At 37.5% G+C, this 19,912-nt stretch overlaps 1 protein-coding gene across 1 annotated transcript in view; it reads left to right on the forward strand.

Moving 5' to 3' along the window:
• DLG5 (discs large MAGUK scaffold protein 5) overlaps nucleotides 1-19,912 on the forward strand; it is a 152,527-nt gene that overhangs the window by 47,198 nt on the left and 85,417 nt on the right. The window contains 1 exon segment of the mRNA XM_051982027.1: nucleotides 16,752-16,820. Coding sequence (XP_051837987.1) covers nucleotides 16,752-16,820 — 69 coding nt within the window.

Below are 19,912 nucleotides of genomic sequence, written 5' to 3' on the forward strand. Positions count from 1 at the left end.
TCAGTTCAGTAGGAATCCCAGGCAGCTTTTTTTTTTTTTAAGGCAAGGGGCAGTCTTTCTAGTTTTATATTGGTATACTTACCTTCTGCTGAGGTCAGAGGCTATTTACTGAATAGAGGAAGAAGACATTTGGGAATTAAGGGATCCTACCAAGAAGAGCTCAATTTCAGCCTGAGTTAGCCTTGGATTTCCAAGGCTGAAATAAAATATTAACTTATGGAAAAGTGGATCTTGTGTTCAAAAGGGAGTAGCCCTCAGTGGCTCTGAAGAGAAAGACCCTGACCATATGGCATTGGAGAAGACAAGTCAGTCTGTGAAAGCTTCTCTTCATGGATGGACAAGGGATGAATTAGCCCCCAGGTTACTGGGGGAAACTCAGAGGTGCAGATGAGATGAATTCTTGGGTTGTAAGATTCTGATTTTTCTCAGTAAGGTGGGAGTACAGTACCGGATTACCTTTTCCTCAGAGTTATTCAAAAGTCTTGCTGTCTTGTTGAGCCCTCCCCATGGCCCCTGGAGGTGTAGTTTCTTCATCTGGCAGGTGAAGAAAGAGTCTAAGAAGTTACCTATGCTTTGTAGCCAGTGAGTAAATGAAGTAGCGCTCTACTTTCCAGTCTACTCCTTAGATACTACTGTGCTGCCTGTATTAATAGATACAGAACTACCTCATAGCACGTTAAGTAATATGTATAGAAAAGCCAAACTGAGCTTTTTATTCTCTCCATAATAGTCCATTTCTTTCTTTTGCGAGCCCAGAACATCCAGCCTCCTTTACTTATGTCTCCTAAAAATGCTTTTCCTTAGCCTTTTCCCTTCATGTGCCACCTTCTGCAGAGGACCTTCCTGATCTAGCTACTTACTAGTGCCTTCCTCCTACCCCATTAACTTTCGTTTACTTTGTATACATTTTTATTCTGCTTAGACAGATTGATATTGTAATTCTTCCATTTCCATCTATCCAAGGGCAGGGAATGTTTCATTTTGTATCCCAGTGTCTAGCTCATTACTTAATACTTAATACTTAATAATATGCACATAAGTGCTTGCTTGCTTGGTAGCAGTATACCCATTTTATAGATGCCATTCACTGAATTCCAGAGGGGTTAATGACTTAGCTAAAGCACCAGTTATGGAATCAATTGGGCTGTTTTGCTGTCAGGGGGAAGTCTTTTATTGTAATTCACTTTTCCTAATCCCCTGAAATAATGTTCATCCAGGGGACTGGGGAGATGGCTGGTTTTTCTCATCTTTCCCAGCCAGGTTGGTGCTGCTTTATTCCAGCTCTCTGGTGTGGCTCTGCTTTGTTAGGAAGAGTAGTCGAGGGGGTTGGCAGCTTGTGTGATACACGAGGCAAAGGTATATGAAGTAATTGTAAATGACCCAAAATTTTGGATAGAATTGTAAAGCAGGAAGACGAAACACAAAACTCTCTTTGTCAGGGCTCCTTTTCTTACTCCTCATCCACACACGTGCACAGCTCCATCCTATGTTTCCTTCTTGTCCTAAAATGGATGTTAGCTAATCCTTGCCAAAATGTTAATTATTGTGTTAGCTGAAGTGACCCTTCTGAGCCATATTTGCATTTTGAAAAATTCTTGATGATTCCTTCCCTCCCTTCTGTAATGAGGGAAATTATTCACATTCCAAATCAACAAACATTTTGGAATACCTACTCTTTGCGAGACACAGTGACATCTGTTATTCGTGTGATCTTCATTACTGTCAGTGAAGGCTTGGCAAGTTGCCTCTGCATGATGCTGATCCTAGCTTTAGGCCTTTTGTTTTCTAGGCACCCGGCTTGCCATCCAACACAGCTAGATGATGGAAATCACAGAATTTCATAATCGGGAGGGATCTTAGTGGCCAGCTTATCTAACCTGTTACAAAAGGAACACTGTGATCACTTGCCTGTCAAGTGATTCCAAGAGCTGAGACAGCCCATTCCACTGCAGCCTAGTCTAAATTTTGCTTCTCTGTATCTTCCCCCCGTTGTTCCTGATTCTGCCTCTTAGACCAAAGAATAATCTGATCCAGGGGTTCTTGACTTGAGTCCATGAATGTCCAATGAATTTGTGGATAGATTTGGGAGACTAATGAACTTAGATGGAAATAGAATTTGTTAATTACTGTCCAATCCAACAAAAATTAATTAATCAAATCTTAATTATTTAATTATTAAATCTTTATTTTCAGTAACCTTCAACTGCAATCGATCATTTTCATCAGTTATAAATGTGGACAACAAGACTTATTATGAGATGGAATCTATAGGCTTCGTTAGGCTGCCCAAAGGATGGTGTCTTTGATTCAATTTCTCTTCTGTATCAGTCCTTTAAATAATTGAATTCACCTATCATATCTTCCTTCCTTCCCCTAATCTTTTGGATAGGGATTTTCTTGAATGTCTTAAAAAGTTCAAATATCAGTTCAATTATGTAAGCATGTATCAGGTGCCTCTTGTATAGCAGACACCACATTAAGTCCAATTTATATAAAGACAAAAAAAAATCAAGAAATCTCTGCTCTCAGGAAAGTTTTAGTCATTTAGCCTTGCACACAGGTAATATAATTTCCTTCTTTTCCTTCTTCCTTTCCTGTTTTTATGGTGATGTAAGTTTAAATCTTCCTAGTTTAGTTGTTTGCTTGGGGGCTTTAGGGAGGCATTTCACCTTCCACTATATAAAGCTTCAGAGTTTTCATCTTAAAAATTGGGCTAGTAATATTTGCTTCAAGATTTATTTCACAGGGGCTGTCCTGAGGGAATAATAAACTTATGAAGTGTTTTATAAATGTGAGTTGTTATTAAGTATAGCCATAAATACCAGAGTGAAGTGATTGCCTGCATGGATGAGGCGTGGCTGTTTAAGGTTCCAGAATTTAATGCCTTTCTCCGAAAAAGTATTTGTAATGTAGGTGAGGCTAAGTATATTATAGTATTCTGTGTGACTCTAGACAGGTTAATCTGATTCTTTTTTTTTTTAATAATAGCTTTTTATTTTCAAAATATATGCAGATAGTTTTCAGTGTTCACCCTTGCAAAATCTTGTTCCAAATTTCTTCCCTTTTTTCCACCTACCCCCTCCTCTAGAAGCAAGTAATCCAATATATTCTTATATACATATTTCCACATTTATTATGCTGCACCAGAAAAAAAAATCAAATCAAAAAGGAAAAAGAAATGAGAAAAAAACAAAATGCAAGCCAACAACAAAAAAAAGTGAAAATACTTTGTTGTAATCCACACTCAGTCCCCATAGTCCTCTCTCTGGATGCAGATGGTTCTCTCCATCACAAGTCTATTTGAATTGACTTGAATCACCTTATTGTTGAAAAGAGCCACATCTGTAAGAATTGATTATCACATAATCTTGTTATTGCTGTGTACAATATTCTCTTAGTTTTACTCACTTCCCTTAATATCAATTCATGAAAGTCTCTCCAGACCTCTCTGAAATCAGTCTGTTCATCATTTCTTATAGAATAGTAATATTCTGTATGATGTATATACTATAACTTACTTAGCCATTCTCCAACTGATGGACATCTACTCAGTTTCCAGTTCCTTTCCTCTACAAAAAGGGCTGCCACAAACATTTGTGCATACGTGGGTCCTTTTTCCTTTTTTATCATTTCTTTGGGATAAAGATCCAGTAGAGAGAAATACTGCTGGGTCAAAGAGCATGCCCTTTGATAACCCTTTGAGCCTAGTTCCAAATTGTTCTCCAGAATGGTTAGGTCAGTTCACAACTCTGCCAACAAAATATTCCTGTCCCAGTTTTCCCACTTCTTCTTCATCTTCTCCTGTCATTTTAGCCAATCTGAGAGGTGTGTAGTGGTACCTCATTTGTCTTAATTTGCATTTTTCTGATCCATAATGTTTTAGAGTATTTTTTCATATGACTAGATAAAGTTTTAATTTTTTCATCAGAATATTGTTCATGTCCTTTGACCATTTATATTCTTATAAATTTGAATCAATTTTCTCTATATTTTAGAAATGAGACCTTTATCGAAACCTATGGAAGTAAACATTTCCCTCAGTTTTCTACATCCCTTCTAATCTTGTCTGCATTTGTTTTGTTCACACACCTTTTAAATTTAATATATTTAAAATTATCCATTTTGTATTTCGTAATGTATTCTAGCTCTTTGGCCATAAATTCCTTCCTTCTCCATAGATCTGTGAGATAGACTATCCTTTGTTCTCCTAATTTGCTTACAGTGTCACTATGTCTAAATCATGAACCCATTTTGGCTATATCTTGTTATAAGGTGTTAGGTGTTGCTCAATGCCTAGTTTTTGCCATCCTGTTTTCCAATTTTCCCAGCAATTTTTGTCAAATAGTGAGTTCTTATCCCAGAAGCTGGAATCTTTGGCTTTATCAAACACTAGATTACTGTAATCACTGACTATTGTGTCTTGTTAACCTAACCTATTCCATTGATCAACTACTCTTGTTTCTTGGTCAGTACCAAATGGTTTTGATGATTACTGCTTTATAATATAGTTTTAAGTCTGGTACAGCTAGACCACCTAGCTTTTTTCTTTTTTCATTAATTCCATTGAAATTGTTGCAGGTCACTCTTAGCCTTAGTTTCTTCATCCGAACAGGAGGAAATCATATTGTACTAGCTGACCGTTCCATTTCTAAATCGAGCTCTTAACTTCTCTGGGAGTCATGTTTGACTTCTGTCAAATACCTAGATGACTTTTGGCCTTGCACTCCTGAACTCAAAGATGAGTTTCCTGTATTTGCTACACAATCTGCTGTTTTTATTGTTATTAAGGAGTCACACAGACTTTCACCCTGAAGAATTGATCCAAACTCTTTATTTTAATACCACGAGATTATTAATTGACCTTTTGTTTTTTGTTGGGTTTTGGAGAGGGTGTGCTTCTTTTGAAATCAGTTTGGGGATGTTTCAAAGGAAAAAAAAATAATAGGTACACCCCATCTAATGTTTCTGTTCCAGGAACATGGGATAGCCAGGCTGGTTCCTAAGGAAGTGTTTGTGTGTGTGTGTAATAAACAGTATGGCCTAGGTTGGCAGGATTGTGCAAGCCGATTTACATCTCAAAAATTTGGGTAGAGGGGTTTGAAAATGGCATTAATGGCATTAATTCAAAAGATCATGGTTGGGGCAGTGTTATATAAGATAAGCCTGTCGTCCCTGACATTTTCTGATCCTATTAAAAAAAAAAATCTCTCTCTCCAAATTTTATTTATCTTGTTTAAATAGCTTCATTTTAAAAAGTAAAAATGCATTGTACATTATTTCCTTTTATCCACTTTGCACTCCCTACAAATGAAGCTCCTTATTGTTCCCTAAATTTGATGTTCTATCCCCTGCTGGTTGTCCCTCAGGCCTGGAATGCATTCACTCCCTTCTCAGCCCTGCCTTTTAGAATCCTTATCATTCTTCCAGGTTCAGCCCATAGTACATCACCTAAGGGAAGTCTCTCCAGATAACTGTAAGTGCTCTCTCTTTCTCCTCAAATTTAGTTGTTTCATTCATGTCTGACAATTCATGATCTCCTTTGGGGTTTTCTTGGCAGAGATGTTTGCTATTTCTTTCTCCAACTCATTTTACAGATGAGAAAATTGAGGCAAACAGGGTAAAGTGATTTGCCCAGGGTCACACGACTAGTAAGTGTCTGAGGCCAGATTTGAATTCAGAAAGATGTCTTCCTAATTCCAAGTTGATGTTCTTTTTATTATTATTTATTAATTTAATTTATTTTAAAAATGATAGCTTTTTATTTTCAAAATATCTGCAAAGATAGTTTTTAACATTCACTCTTGCAAAACCTTGTCCAAATTTTTTTCTTCCTCCCTTTCTCCTGTTGTGCCACAGTTCTCTTTTATTGTCCTGACTCAGTTTACCTAAATTGATTCTGCCTCAGTTTCCCTAATTTTCCTGACTCAGTTTCCCCTAATTGTTCTGCCTTACTTTCCCTAAATTTTTCTACCTCAGTTTTCCTAATTGGTCCTGCCTTAGTTTCCCTAATTGTTCTGCCTCAGTCCACTTAGTTTCAAACCTCTCCCCTACCCCCAGTTCATTAAGACTGGTATATCTCAGAGGTTATAAATTGTCAATGTGTAAACTCAGAAAGGGGGAATCTAGACATTCTGTCTCTTGCCAGACACTTTCTTAACTCCCAGCTTGTTAGAATTTATGGTCCTACCCCCCACCCTATTGGAACCAGATTTATGGTTCCTACCTGGAGATTCCAGCTCACCAGAGTTTGGACTCCACCTTTGTTTAGCTATTATATATAAATATGTCACTGAGAACTCACATTGGATGCTGGATTCTTGGAATCTCATTCAGCCCTGGGACCAAACTACAAATCCATTTGGTCCCAGTAAATCACTCCCTTTCAAATAAAATGTTAAAAAACTCTCTAATCTCTATCTTGCCTCAGTTACTCCAGCATTACACTCCTACCCCCTCCCTTAGAAAGCAAGTAATCAATATATATTAAACATTTATAGTTATTCTATACATACTTCTGCATTTATGCTCATAAGAAAAATCTGATTAAAAAGAAAAAAAATGAGAAAGAAAACAAAGCAAACCAACAACAACAAAAGTGAAAATACTATGTTGTGATCCACACTCTGTTCCCACAGTCCTCTCTCTGGGTACAGATGGCTCTCTGCATCGTAAGTCCATTGGAACTGGCCTGACATCATCTCATTGTTAAAAAAGAGTCACATCCCTCACAATAAAATCTTGCTGTTGTGTACAGTGATCTCCTGGTTCTGCTCATTTCATTCAGCATCAGTTCATGGAAGTCTCTCCAAGTCTTTCTGAAATCATCCTGCTGATCATTTCTTATAGAATAATAATATTCCATAACATTCATATACCATAATTTATTCAACTATTCCCCAACTAATGGGCACAAAATGATATTCTGGCCACCTGGTACCGTACAAAATAGTATCTGGCATCAATGTGAAGCTACATGGTGTGAATTGTGAGCTGGCCCTAAAGTCAGGGAGACCCTGATTCAAGTCCCTCTTCAGACATACTGGCTCTGTGACTCTTTTCCACATTCCCAGGAAACTCTAAAAGTTATAGGCAAACTGGGACAGTTTCTTCATCTAGGAGTTCTCTATACCAATAGAATCCCTGGGCCAGTCCCTATCTCTATATAGATTATCTTAGTAGATGCTGTATATCCCCCCAGGAGAATACTTCTTCCTTTAGGGCATGGACTGTTTTGTGTCTGGGAGCCTAACACAGTGCCCTTCTACTTATAGGTCAGTTAACAAGTTAACCTATAAGTTTAGTGCCTGGTGCAAACAAAAGCAAAAGGAAACTGTCCTTATCCTTTGAGAGCTTTTATTCTGGGAAGAAGAGGGGAAGACATAATATAAGTGTGTGTTTATGAGTCATCAAGCATTTCTTAAGCACCTACTATGTGCAGGCACTGTGCTGAGGAAGCCCTTCCCTGTAACGGAGATAAAACTAAGGAAGGGCTAAGGATGACAGTGAAATGGCTAGCATTGCCAATCTGCTTCTGGGAAGGTGGTGGTGTCCTTGATTGAGCTAATTAGTAAATATTTATTGATTTGGACCATTTTTAAAAGCATCAAATGGAACTGAAGTCTTCCACAAACTCCTGCAGTATCTTAACCAGCTATGTTCCAAATGAGAGAGGGAGAAAAGGTCCCTGGATGGGGAAAAATATTCACAGCAACTTTTTTTTTTTTTTTTTTTTTGTGGTAACAAAAAAACTGAAGCTAAAGGGATGTTCATCATTTGGCTGGATAAGTTTTTAGAGATGATGGAATTCTACTGTGCTCTCAGAACTGAGGAAATACACAATTTTAGAGTTGTAGAAAGTCTATTAAAAACATGAAGAATTAAATGGATAGAATCAGGAGATCAATTTATATAATAAAACAACACTGCAAAGATAAACAACTTTTGAAAAAACAAAAACAACCTATGATCTAACCATCCGTGATCCAAAGATTTAATGATGAAATATACTGTCTGTCTTCTGACAGGGAACAGCGCGAATTAGAGGAAGTATAAAGGAAGACATTGATTTTTTTTTTTTTTTTTTGGTATGTAGCCAGTGAGGGAATTTGTTTTGCTTTACTGTGCATATCTGTTACAAGAAATTTGTTTTTCCGGTCTCTTTCTATGACTTTGACTTTTATGGGAAACATCAATCAATAAACATTTACTAAGTGTTTACTGTGTTCCAGCTACTGTGTTGAATGATGGATATTTTTGTGATTTTAATACAAGGTATACCTACATTTTAAGAAAATCTCATATTAAGAAAAGCCTAAAATTGTGAAAGGCACCCTAGTGAGCGATTATTAGCACTACAAGTAAAAGGATTCTAGTTTACCAGCCCTACTTTATTTAAAATGAATTTGATTTGTAACACTTCAGTATTCATATAGCTTTTCAAGGAATGAATGGTTCTGACTTGAATGTGAACCTGATTACCTTCCATGTTTTGTATATTGCTGTGAGGCTCTTTTCCTCAAAGCTGTTGTCTCAGTGTTTAATCCTCAAAGATTTTTCATTTAGTTCTAGATTTTTATAGCCCCAAGTGATTTTTTTTTTAAATAAAAGACTCTGAAAATGTAAATTTAGGGTGTAACAGAGGTATAGTTGGATTGGGTTGGGCTTTTCCCAGAGCTCATTTGTTGCTCCTGTATTTGCCCTTCCAAAGCCTCTGTCAGTCACAGAATGGGCTGGGAAGGAACTATAGAAATTTCCTAATCCTATCCACTCAATTTACTGGTGAGGAAACTGAGCCTCAGGGAGATATAGAGGCTTATGGAAGATCCAAGGGTGAGTCATTTGCAGAGCTAGGGCTTTAAGCCCTAGAAAATCATTTCCCCCTTGATTCAGATCTTTCTTCTTTCAGATTTAGACATTCACAAGATAAATTTATCCACTCACTTGAAGGAGGGTACACAATAATGGCTGATGTGGGCTTTGAGGAGTTCCTAGTTTGATCCTCTATTAGTTATCCAATGGCTATTATGTCCTTTTGGAATATGGAATAATGTCCCTGCTAATCCCATTGGATCAAGTGAAACTTGTTGTTTGGATAGAAAATTAGCTTCTTTCAATGTGACATAGATTTTTTTTCTTCCTTGCCATTTGGGACTCTCAGCAAAAATGTATTGGAAAGGGTTCCAAATCCTGACTTAACCACCTCCTAGTTGTATGCTCTCTGGCAAGTCTAATATTCTCCCTGAGCCAGTCATTTTCCTTCTGGAAAATGGGTTTAATGATTTCTGCCTTCTTTGCCATAGGTGGAAAGATCATTTTCCAAACCCAGTATACAGAAGGAATTTATTGCATGTGCTTATAAATGGAGATGAGGGCAGAGAGGAGGAGGAGGAGGTATCTAAAGGCTCAGTTTGGAGAGATCAAAACAGGTGCTGGAGAAATACAGTGGTGAAAATATAGAGCCAAGTTGAGTTGGTTCCAGTGGAAGGATTCTGCATTCATTGCTGAAGTTTTTATTTAGGCAATGAGTTCTTGACCATTTTTTGAATGTCATGGAACTCTTTGGAAGCTTATTGGTTGCTTCTTAGAGTTCTGTTTTTAAATGCATAAAAATAAGATAAAGAGTTACAAAAGAAGCCAATTATGTTGAAACATAACTATCAAAATGGATAAAAAAAAGTTTCCATGCAACCTAGGTTAAGTTGGAGAGAGAGGAATGATTCCCCAAAGATGGAATAGTATATTTTACTATTTGGCTTCAGTAAAAATCTTTTTTTTTTTCCATATGAATTGTTTATTGAATAAATACATGCATTGTCATGTAAATTACTTAAGCAAAAAAAAAGGATAACCTCTAATAAAAGTCCCCTTTCTCTGATTTTCATTTTAGGGATTCCTATAATTTTGTTACAATTCTTTTTATTTTGTTTAGCCCAAATTACAAGTGCTACCTACCCATACTGTATCACATTTGGAGTACACTTTCACTGATATTCAATTTAAATTGCTCTGACTGTTCAAATCATCATTATTTCATACTTTAATTTAGAGATCACTTCAGAGATGAAAGAAGAGACCTTGGCCGTTGAGTACAGCTGCTTCCTTTCAAAGATGAGGAAAATAAGGGTCAGTGGAAATGAAATGATTTGCCCAATATCACACAAGCAAGTTGCTATCAGAGCTAGGTCTTCTGACACTTTCTAGTGCTTAATTTATAATGTTTTCATAACACACAGAGTGTGGACCTTGTGGAGAATAATGTTTTTATTTCAGGATGTTCAGGAATTCATGTTACAATTTTTTCTTTAGATCAAATGTTATTGTTGTTCAGTCATATCAGACTCTGAGCTCATTTGGGATTTTCTTGGCAAAGTGGTTTGCCATTTTCTTCTCCATCTCATTTTACAGATGAGGAAACTGAGGCAAGCAGGATTAAGTGACTTTCCCAGGATCACAGAACTAGTCAGAGTCTGAGGCCAAATTTGAATTTATGAAGATGAATCGTTCTGATTCCAAGCCCAGTGCTTTATCCACTATACCACCTTATTGCCTGCAGCCGAACTAAGGTCTCAACATATGTAATACTATTTTCCAAATGTATATAGATTCTGTTGTGATTAATAAAGGGGATAGAGACTGGACTTCTGATTTTTTTAGCATGGAGAATTCCTAGGTAAAAAAACTCTCTGTCAACGTGAAAAAAACTGCATCAGTGCAAGAAAACTCTTACCAAAGAGACTGGCAAGTTCTCTGCAATAATAATAATCTTAAAGAATTGCCTGGAGCATGGTGAAGTTAAGTGACTGCTATCAAGCAGCTGGCATGTCTCAGAGGTAAAACTTGAACACTGAAAGGTCTTAATGATGGAAGCTGAGTCTCCATTCATTATAACAAGTTTCTCCAGAGTATGATTCTTGGACTCCTGAGGGGCTTTTTTAATACTCTTTCTAGGTCCATGAGGTTAAAGCTATTTTCATAATGATATTAAAATGTTATTTTCTTTTAAAGAAAAAAATTTCCTTTCTTCCAACTATGTCTCTGTGTGAGCCCCGATTTTCTTCATCTATTTTAGCCAAAACAACATAATCCCAACAGACTAAATACTGCAACAGGTAACAGAATTGGACTGTTTTCTATTAAACTAGACATTAAAGAAATTTGCAAAAAAAAATGTAAAAATGGTGTCATTTTTCACCAACTTTTTCTTGTTTTAGAGAATTATTTTTTATAAAAATGGTTTTTATATATTATTGCTATTTTAAAATAAATTAACAAGTAAGTTTTTTAATTAGCAGTTTTATTTTTTAATTTGGTAAAAAAGAAAATGATAGTGGCAACTAGGTGGCTCAGTAGATAGAACACTGGACTTGGAATCAGGAAGACTAATTTTTTGAGTTCAAATTTGGCCTCAGACACTAGCTGTGTGACTTTTGGTAAGTAGCTTAACCCTATTTGCCTCTCATCTGTAAAATGAGCTGGAGAAGGAAATGGTAAATCACTCTAGTATCTTTGCCAAGAAAATCCCAAATGGGGTTATAAGGAGTTGGACATTATTGAAATGACTGAACAACAATACCAAAAGTTTTTTTTTGTGTATATCTATCTATCTATCTAAGATAGAGATCCCACATAAATAAAGCTTTGGGGGAATCTTAGGGTTTTTTTTTTTTTTTAATAATAATAGCTTTTTATTTTTTAAAATACATGCAAAGATAGTTTTTAAGATTCCCTCCTACAAAACCTTGTGTTTCAAATTTTTCTCCCTCTTTACCTCCCCCTTTCGCTAGACAGTAAGTAATCTAATGTGTTAAGCATATGCAATTCTTCTAAATATATTTCCACATATATCATGCTGCACAAGAAAAATCTGCTCAAAAGGGATAGAAATGAGAAAGAAAAAACAAGCAAACAATAACAACAGTGAAAATGGTTATTATTTGATCCACATTCAGTCTTCATAGCTTTATTTCTGGACACAGATAGTTCTCTCTATCACAATATTGGAACTGGCTAGAATCAATTAATTTTTTAAAAGAGCCATGTCCATCAGAATTGATCATCACATAATCTTGTTGCTGTGTATAATGTTCTTTTGGTTCTGTAGACTTCATTTAAGCATTAGTTCATATAAGTCCAGGTTTTTCTGAAATTAGTCTGTTCATCATTTCTTATAGAATAATAGTATTCTATAACATTTATATACCATAACTTATTCAGCCATTCCCCACTGATGGTCATCCACTTAGTTTCTAGTTCCTTGCTACTACAAAAAGGGCTGTTAAAAACATTTTGTACATGTGGGTTCTTTTTCCTTTTTTAAGATCCTTTTTGGGATACATACCCAGTAGACACTACTGAATCAAAACTTTTAGTAATTTTTAGAATTATAAAGAAGTCCTGAGATCAAAGTCCTTTGCCAATGCCAAACTGGCTTCTTAATAAATAAAAATTATTTTAAAAGTATTATTGGATTCATTATAGGTGGATTTTTGGTCATAAATTTTCCAGATTTGTGGTTTCCATCATGACTGGTAGGACCTGTGAATTTTTTTTTAATTTTGAAAAGATAAAATCTTATTTTATGAAGGTAATAGGAGCAAAGGCTAAATCGGATAACAATCTTTTATTAAAGCATCTATGATGTGACAGGAATTGTAGAGATCACAGGGATAGACATAAGTGACCTTAGAGACCATGTAATTTAGGAGCCCTTTGTGTGAGTAGGTCATGGTTCCCTTTGTCAGTGGCTGGTGGAACCTATGATCCCTTTTCTCAGAATCATGTTTTTAAATGCACAAAATAATATATAAGATTATAAAGGAAAATTATTGTATTGAAATATAATTATCAAAATATTAAAAAAACCCAACCCTAAGCTTTAGAGATTCCAGGTTATGAACCTTTGATATAGTACAGTTTTCCTATTTTACATGAAAAGATTAAGTCCAAGAGAGTTTAAGTGCATTGTCCAGGATCCCACATCTCCATTGCAATTTAGTTGGACATAGAGAGCCAAGATTCATTAACTCCAGAGTTCACTCGACTAGCTTGCAAGGTGTCATAGAATACACAGTATTGGACTAAAAGTTGGGGCACCCAGGATCAGTTGATCAGTCAATCAATAAACATTTATCACTGCATAATGTGGGGCCAATTGTTCTGTCTTCTAAAATGATTCTTTAGGTTTCAATTTCTTCATTTGCAAGATAAGGATGTGAAACTAAGACTTTGAGGGTTTTGTGGTCTCTAATGTTTCGGGATTCTAAGCCTTCTGCCATATTGGTCTTGGAGGAATCCTTTACCTTAGTTCAAGGCTAGAGAGTTTCTCATTTTCTTGTCCCCTTTCTTTTCATGTAAGTTAATTGGACTTTTCTTTCCTGGAAACTTCTCACAGGCATGTCCTGCCTTTCCATGTCCCAGTGCTAGTGGGGAAATTTGGGGTGATAAAGTATACTCTGGTGGAAAGAATGCTGCGGTTGGGCTTACAGGACTGACTGGGTCTTCTGTGATACTGGCTGGTGACCAGGACGATTACTTAATTTCTTTCTTCATCTGTAATACACGGATAGTAATTCTTCCTGAGATGATGGGAGAATCATGTGAAAAATGTTATGTGATAACATAACTTATTTACAGTTACCCTGACTAAACTATAGAAATATAATCCATTATTATTGCTGGTTTGTCAGCATTTTCAGGTTTATTTAGGAAGTTCCAGATCAACAGTGTTTCTTGGAAAGAGTGCCGTCTAAAGTCCATTCTAGCCTGAAATCTGTAATCTTTTAATTCTGTAAAACATTAGAATGTATGCATCTAATTGATGGCAAGCTGCTTTGCTTCAGTTCTTTAGCAAAAAAAAAAAAAAAAAAAAAAAAAGCTGCTATATTTTTATACATATGGGATGTTTCCCTTTGTCCTTGATTCTTGATGTATCTAGTTGTGGTATTGCTGGGTCAAGGTTATGTTCAGTTGATTGAATTTTGGGACACAGTTCCAAATTGCTTACGAAAATGGTTAGGTCACAGCCCCATCACCAGTGAATCAATGTGCTTGTTCTCCCACAATGGGAGCTTATATTCTGTGTTAACACGTTTTTGTAGGGTTCCTATTGGTCAAGTGTATTGGAAAACATCTGAGATGGAGAAAATTCGAAGGCAACTTGAGGCATTTATACTTTCCCCCCCTCCCTTTTTTCTTATTCCCCTCCTCCTCCCCCTTTAGTTATGAACGCTTTTGGGATGCCATGTGACTTAGGAGAAGGAGTGACTCTTTCTCTTCCTGACAGACCTGACCACAGAGAGACAGCATGACAGATAGAACACATTCATGGCCTCCCTAGGCTGTTGTTCTCTTGACATCTAAGGCACTGGGAACATTGCAAAAAAACTGGATCCTTTCCAGTTTTCATCATTCTCTGTTCCCTTCTCTCCCCTTAGTCAGTGGGACCCCAGCCAGAAGACTGGCTTTGACTGGCTCACAGAAATTCAGAAGTACAAGGAATGGTCACTCTGCTCCTTGACCCTGTGAAAGTCTGAGAAGGGGGAAAAGACATCGGTTGCAAATTGACTCGGCTGTCTCCAGAGAGAGGGAGTGAGGAAGGGCCGTAGGAGGTAGAAGGGGAAAGGGGGGTACTTCCCAAGTTTAATGAACTAAAACTTGGTGTGGGAAGGGGGGAAGAAGTGCTTTGGAGAGCTTGAAAGAAAGGTGGCTTACTGAAAGACGGGCGCTTTGTGCATGTGAATAATGAAAAAAAGTAGCATGTCATTTGCCAAGTGAAGTTCACAGCCAGGTTTCTATCATCCATTCCAATTTGTGTAAACAAAATTTTGTTCACTGGAGAGGGTGTTTTTGTGTGATATTTCTTTCTGTTTTTCTGATTTTGGAAATAAGCCAGCTAATGAACTGCCTCCATCTAATTTGTAGCCTGCCATATTTTGCAGTCAGAAAGCCCGAGGTTCAAATCTCACTGCTAACATATATTGGCTCTCCCAACTGTCTTTCATTTAGTTCTTCATAGCCTCAATTTTGTCATCTGTAAAATAATACACCTGGAACTTACCACCTTCAGGCTTAGATGAGACTTGAGCTTTGAAAACGTGAATGCTAGTTACTGTGCTATTTCAGAATGTTTCCTGTTAGTACTATAATGCTTTAGCCCTTTACTTTAAAAGTGCAGTATGAGAACAGATTTAGGAAACAGTGAATACAGAATACCTGCATAATCTGAACTGTTTCATGGAATGGTGGGCACAGTCTTACCTTGAAGGGAAAAAAAATCTCATAATGGTAGGAACCCTCTTGTGCGGATTAGTTTATGTGTAACTTGCATCTGTGGTGGAAAAGGACAGAGAAGTGAATTAAAGTGCCTTAGTTTTTATGTGTTGACCTAGAGTTCTTGAAGGAGGGACTGGGATCATATGATTCTTATGCTTTCAGAAGAAGGTAGTTTGATTTCTTCAGGAGGTGGGAGTAAATTTCATTTTGGATGTGGATTTATAGTGTTTGTGGATGGGAAAGGACCTTAAGAGATCATCTGGGACAATATACTCATTTTAAGGTGAAACAAACACTTATTAAATGCCCACTATGGGCTAGACACTGTGCTAAATGTTTTATAAGTATTATCTCATTGATTCTTATAATAATCTTGTGAGGGAAGGCTAATCTCCATTTTGTAGATCAGGAAATAGATATACAGTAGTATAGTGACTTGCCCAGGATCATGCAGCTGGGAAATGTCTGAGGCAGGATTGGAATCCAAGCCCTCCTAATTCTAGGCCTAGTGCTCTCTCCATTGTGCCACTTAGTTGCTAAAAGTGGTACACCAAAAGCATTGTACTGGCAGTTAGGCGTTCCATCCACTGCACTTCTTAGCTCCCTCTATATAGGTGAGAAACAGGCACTAAGAAAGAGCTTCTTTTCCTGAGATCTGTCAATTTATTTTACTAATATTTGGATAGCCATATTTATATGATTGGTTGTAATCCTTTATACTTTATTTTACATTTTAATTTACATGCATTATTCTGAGAAGGAGTCCAACACTGCTCAAAGGAATCCATGGCATAAAAAAGATTAGGAACCTCTGCTCTGTTTGAGGTGGTACAACCCAATTAGGGACAGAGCTGGTCGCGGAACCTGGATCTGTTACTTCCATTGTCTTCCCTCATCTCCCTGTCCCCCCTCATATTCCCTCCTGCCTGTTTTACATTCAGGCAGAGCTAACCCATAGATTGGTAGCCTGATGGAAGGAAGAAGCTGGATGACTTAGAATTTACCCTTGAAGCTTTGGGACTGGATAAGATCGCCACGGGAGAAAGTATAGGGAGAGAAGAGGAACCAGGATAGATTCTTCAATATCCAAGGGATGGAAAAAGGAAGTAGAGCCAAGAGGTAACTAGTAGTGGACAAAGGGTTAGGAATAATCAGGTTAATTCTTTGTCTGGTAAGGCAGAAAAAGACAGAAGGAGGAGACTGTTAAATACTGGAGGGTCAAGGAGGGGAAGACTCAAGGTTTGGCGATGATGATGAGGTGATTTGTTTGGTGACCTTGGAGAGAGAGCAGTTCCAGAAGAATGGTGGGAGCAGAAGCCAGATTATGAGGGGTTAAAGATTAAGGAGATGGGAAGCAGGTGGAAGCAGTGGCTGCCTAATTTGATTGGTTGTACTCTGGTCAACTGATAAGGGAGGCAAAAAGTCAGTTGGAGGAGGGACAAATTAGGGTTCTAATAATTTGTCTCCCCTTTCATTCCCAGGATCCACTTACAGTGTCTTGTCCATCATGCCCTCGGACTCAGAAAGCAGCAGTTCTCTCAGCAGTGTGGGTGAGTAGCACTCTGCCAGTGTATCAGCCCTTCAGGAAGTGCCAGGGGAGCCAGAGCCCAAAGGTCTGACTCTGCTAGCCTCCCTGTTGGTTGAGGTGCCTGGTGTGTTTGTGTGGAGCCATAGGGACTAATGCCATTAGCCAGGGTATAGTTCAGAGTTGACCTGGACCGTTCGGGTTCTACCATTCAATGGAGTTTGCTCTAATAAGCAATTAGGGAATCATGTTAGAGGAGGAGGAGAAACCTGTCTGTAATCTTAAAATGGAAGGTGATTGTTGGGGACAATGGATGCTTTTCCATATCAGTGTCTTGTAGAGCCTGTAATTCTTCTCTGTAAGCCTGTCTGCATGAGCCAAAGTCCTTTTCTTGGAAGCACAGAATTTCAGAGTTGCATGTATCTTGAATGGCTGTCTAGTCTGAGCAGCAAACCCTTTTCCAACATAAGCAGGCTGTCATCATTCTTTTGCTTGAACATCTCCAACGAGAATGAAATGAAGTATATCCAGAAGTAGCTCATTCCATTTTTGGACAGCTCCAATTATTAGGAAGTTATTTCTTAACATCAAGCTGAAATTTGCTTCTTTTCAACTTCTTATTGCTCCTCATTTTTCCCTCTGGGATCAAGCTGAACAAGCTTCATTCTCTTCTTAAGGATGGGATCTCCTTCTTAATCTCCCCTTCTTAAGGACAATCCTTTAAAGTCTTCAAAAAGTGGATATAGTGACATGTTATAAACCTATAATAATGCTACTGGGGACAACTGAGGCTGGAAGATGTCTTGGGCTTTGGAGTTCTGCACTGTGATGAGCTAAGCTGAAAAGTATCCATACTGTTTGGCGTGAATATAGAGAGCTTCCCAAAAGCTGGAACCATCAGGCAGGGGCAAGTCATCCCAGTTTGGAGATGGACCTTGTCAAAGTTCCCATGTCCATTAAAATGGGATAGGGCCCATGAATGAATTAAATAGAGAGAAGCAATCTTAAAAATAAAAATTCCTGAAAATATCCAACATCTCCCTTTGAATCTTTTTTTTTTTTTTAAGCTCAGCAATTGCAGCAAAGTAAAAGAAATGAAATCAGATTTAAGGCCCTTAGCTCTAAAATCTAGAACAGTAATAGGATGAGACGTTTAAACTTGGAAAGGAGTTCAACCACCTCATTTGTAGATAAGGAAACCAAAGTTTTTAAAGAGGGGTTGCATTGTTGAGGTGCAAGTTATTTTGGTGGCTACTTTCTGCTAAGGACTCCCTTTCTAAAACCTGGATTTGGTATTAGAACTGGTCTACCATGCCATGCTCAAGAATCTAATATTCCAGGTTGGAATGCTTATGTTTGGGGGAAAAGGGGGTGATTTCAGAATGTCTTAGGAGGTAAAGCCAACCATCTTTCCACTTTTCTGATATTCTGTAAGAACAATGATGGTTAGTGTCTGTGGGTGCTTCTTTGAAGCTCTGTGGATAAAAGAGAAATCTTTTCTTGTGTAGTGCCTTGGACCTCTCTAAACTTGGGGGCTGTGAATTGTATATAGACTCTCTACATTCATTGTTTTCCTTGGATTTATTTGTACAGGAATTATGTACAAAGAGGACACAGGAATAGGGTCAGTCAGTGGCAAAATTGTGAACGGGACAATGAATATAAGGTCATAGATTCTGCGCTGTAAGGGATCCCAGAGGTCATCTGGCTGAGACTTTTTAGGCAAGCAAACTGAATAGTAGAGATTAAATGATTTGTTCAAAGCTCTGTGAAGGTCAGGGCTAGCATCTAAACACAGATAACACCATATGGTATGATAGAAAGAATTCTAGATTCGGATTCAAGAGAATTGGGTTTGAATCCTGTTTTTTTTTTTTTTTTTTTTTTTTTCCTCTTGGGGAAGAAACAAGTATATACAGAATTACAAAAAGTATATACAGAATAAACTCAAAGAAAATCAATATAAATAAACACATGTAGCTAATTGGAAAGTACTGTGGGGGTAGGGAACCAGGAAAAGCTTCTTGGAAAAGGTGGTACTCAGCTGCATCTTGAACAAAGAGGGATTCTATAAGGATTCAGTGATGGCTCTTAATTCCTGTTCACTGCTTCCCAGCAGGACCCAGGGCTCAGAATGTTACCCTGGTCCCTCCTCAGAGGCATAGAAAAAGTGAGCTCATTCTCAATAACGGGCTAGGAATTTAATACTTTTCCCTAACCAAAGAACATTTAAATTTTAAAAGGGAAGAGGGTGATGTTGAAGCCAAAAGAAAATAATCATTAGTTTTAAAGTGTCAGATCTCAGCTGGTAATGAGTTTTTCCGAGTAGGGGGCTTTTCTAGTGCCCCTTCCTTTTCAGTCTGTCACTGACTTTTCCACTTACATCAGGAACATGAAGGAGAGCCAAGACTCATCCCTCAAGGCTCCTTTTCTGCTGTCATGGGCAGATGGGAAGCAGAGCTCACTTTTGGTTCGAGGAGCAGCATGAGCTTTCTCTGCTACGTGACCAGATTTTGACGCTGAGAGGCTTGGAAGAGGGTATGTGAGCTCATGCACAACACACACACACACACACACACACACATACATACATACATACATTAAGCCTCTCCTATTATTCTGTATTCATTCAGAGATTGGTCTTGGTTGCATATCTCTGGTTTTTAGAATTTTTATATGTAAGTATCTTTTTTGCCTTTGGGGAACAATAGGATTACTTAATGCACCTTAGCAATAGGGCATTTCAGCAAAATGACTGTTTTAAATGATATATATGTGTGTGTGTGTTCATATATTTGTGTATGTACCTACATTCCTTTTTTCTTGAAAATCTTATCTGAACTGAACAGCCAAACTCTATTCTTTTCAAATTTTTATTGAGCAACTATGCTTTAACACTAAATTCAATTAAATACTTTTTTCTTGCTTCTTTTAAAAATTAAAACAAATACCTTGGGGCAGCTAGGTGGTACAGATAATAGAGCACCAGCCCTGAAGTCTGGAGAACCTGAGTTCAAATCTTCCTAGCTATGTGACCCTGGGCAAGTCACTTAACCCCAGTTGACTCAGTAAAAGGAACAAAAACAAAACCCCAAAACCAAATATCTTTTTTTTTAA

Source organism: Antechinus flavipes, chromosome 2, assembly GCF_016432865.1.
Source record: "Antechinus flavipes isolate AdamAnt ecotype Samford, QLD, Australia chromosome 2, AdamAnt_v2, whole genome shotgun sequence".
NCBI classification, from domain to species: Eukaryota; Metazoa; Chordata; class Mammalia; order Dasyuromorphia; family Dasyuridae; genus Antechinus; species Antechinus flavipes.